At 30.9% G+C, this 2,657-nt stretch overlaps 1 protein-coding gene across 8 annotated transcripts in view; it reads left to right on the forward strand.

The window, feature by feature from the left end:
- Nucleotides 1-2,657, forward strand: part of LOC106462325 (spectrin beta chain-like) — a 120,715-nt gene that overhangs the window by 91,913 nt on the left and 26,145 nt on the right. For all 8 annotated transcript variants that reach the window (XM_013922229.2, XM_022389549.1, XM_022389542.1 and 5 more), the window contains 2 exons: nucleotides 729-813; nucleotides 1,198-1,289. In XM_013922229.2, coding sequence (XP_013777683.1) covers nucleotides 729-813; nucleotides 1,198-1,289 — 177 coding nt within the window. The remainder of the gene's footprint in view (nucleotides 1-728; nucleotides 814-1,197; nucleotides 1,290-2,657) is intronic.

The following is a 2,657-nucleotide window of genomic DNA, read 5'->3' on the forward strand; positions in this document are numbered from 1 at the left end:
CTCGATGACGCAACACTGGCCCCTCCTTAATATTGTTCGTCCCGTTTGAATCTCACTGCAAGATTTGCTAAATAATTGAAGTCAGTTAAGAATCTCAGTTTGAAAAGATGTTTGCTTTATTTATAGCTTGAATTATTTTTGTCTGAAATTTCAGAAAAACAAATGTGAAATCTATTGTTTTTTACCATAAAAGTAAGACACAATAAAAACAAGGCAAGCCATAAAAAAGCATACACATTTTTCAAAAAGAAGAATAAATGCACTTATTTTGTAGAAAGTTGATGAATATTGGTATGCAAAGTACTAAATTGACAATAATTATGCTGCAATAATGTTAAACCAAACAGTTGAGACATTTAAATGACTAACAAATGCCAAATACTTCAAGTCATTTCAGTTTATGTTTCTTGTCAAATTCACTTTGATCCTGCCCCCTCTTCTTTGGTGGCTGAGCACCAGTTTGAGGACTTACAATGCTAAAATTTGTGACTTGATCCCTGAAGTGGGCACGGCATAGATAATTCATCATGCAGCTTTGCTTTGAAATAAAAAAAAACAAAGTAACAGACTTTTGACCTAGAAAGCCAACCCAAATTCCTTTTTGCATATTAAGCCTTAATTTATTTTTGAGTATTAGATTTTTTTAGCATAGAAACTGTACAGATGATGTTTTATAATAAACTGTTAATTCATATTAACTTGAATGATTTCTTGTCTTCTCTTTACAGATCAAAGAAAAACTCTTGGCTTTAACAAACCAGAGAAATACCATGATGGAGAGATGGGAGGAAAGATGGGAACACTTGCAGCTAAGTATGAAGGATATTTTGTTCTAATTGTATCTGTTTTATTATAAATACTTTATTTTCTGTGATACATTTACAATGAGTGCTGTATTTAAGAGAATCAACTATTTCTTTAGAAATTCTAAGACATACCTAAGTAGAATTGTTTTTGTTACGTTTGCATAGAAATTATTATATTCAATGCTTCATACCCAGCTACCCTTGCAGGCACTGAAAACTAAAATTAATTTTATCATCTCGCTGAATCTGGCTGTGTAATATAAAGTTTGGTGGTTTTATGATCATTAAGAATAATTGGGAAAATATATATAATATATTCTTTGGTACTTCTTTTAATGTTTCTCTAATGATTATTGTCTTTCTCTGTATTAATGTTTGATTTTGCTTCTAGTCCTGGAAGTATACCAGTTTGCTAGGGATGCTGCTATTGCAGAGTCTTGGTTGGTTGCCCAGGAACCATATCTTCTAAGTCAAGAACTTGGTGTAAGTTGTATTGTTTAAAATGAAAAACTAAAGAGTTATTTTTTATTCCATAGCTTATAAAAGACATTACTTGGAACTACTAAATTAATGTAGAGTTTTGAAAATAAGCTACAAGTCTACTTGTCTAAAGAAAGTAACATTTCAAACTTCTTATAAAATAATTTGTCAAAACTAATGTTAGTACACTAGATGTATCAGGCACGCAGTAGCACTGCCTGTGTAGGGATGGCTTGTATTGTTCATCGAAATGGTGTTTTAAATATTTCCTCAATAGGTCATCAGAAATTTATAATACTATACAGTGTTTCCTTTTAAAACAATATTTATGTAATGACTGAGTCACAAGTTCTGGGAGTATCTGTAAATATCATAGCAAAAAGTTTGAATTTCTTGTTCTTCTTTCTTCTGCTGCTTTTTTATTACATGATAACTCAGAAACCAAGACAATGGTGTCAACCCATTTCACTGAGGTGACATAGTTTCAAACAAGTGTATCTGCTTTTATAAGTATTATTAAGAACTAGTTGTAATTAAAAGAAATCATAATTCTAGTGTAAAACAATGTTATCATTATCTCTTGAAATACAGGGTTAAATAGGAATTACTGGCCAATAATAGATAAACAATAAATATTGCATTTGAAACTTCATTTTATTCAGAACTTAGTTATATATACAACCTTCCTATGTCTATTGAAACACTGCATTAAAAAAAAACAAGTAAAGAAAAACTTTTCAAAAAAGGAAGCAAATATAGGGATGGCTAATGTCAATCTTTCAAAAACAATGCAAACAAGATAGTAGGGATGGAATTTGAATCATTCCTACTTATATACACACACACACGCATGTAAATAACCATTCAATCACAATTGAGTTTAATTTATTCTATTTTTGTCTGTTAATCCTATTGCCACTGGTATCCTTTAGTGCACATGACACAAGGTTTTAGTGTCTTACATTCAAAATGTTATTAAACTACATTTGTTTATGTTATACCAATTAGAATAGCATAAAATCTTAGCTAATAATCCATATTTTAATACTATATAAGTTTTAAGTTCTTAATTCTACAAGACAATATTTAAAAACTCCTGAATTTTCCCTAGTGTGACCCACGTGACACATTTTCTCTTAGCATGTCATCTTCCCTATTTTATCCACCACCCCTTGAAAAAAGTACGAAATTAAATGTAACTTACTCTCAATAAAATTGTCATTGCTCAAACAAACCATAATTTTTAGTCTTCAATTTTCTTTGGTTACAGAGTTATGGAATAGAAAATCAGACCCCCTCCTGCCATGCCTACCTGTCACATCCTCTCTTTCAGAATTCCCCTTGACGTGGATTCCTGTACGTGGTGATGGG

Source organism: Limulus polyphemus, unplaced genomic scaffold, assembly GCF_000517525.1.
Source record: "Limulus polyphemus unplaced genomic scaffold, Limulus_polyphemus-2.1.2 Scaffold1142, whole genome shotgun sequence".
NCBI classification, from domain to species: Eukaryota; Metazoa; Arthropoda; class Merostomata; order Xiphosura; family Limulidae; genus Limulus; species Limulus polyphemus.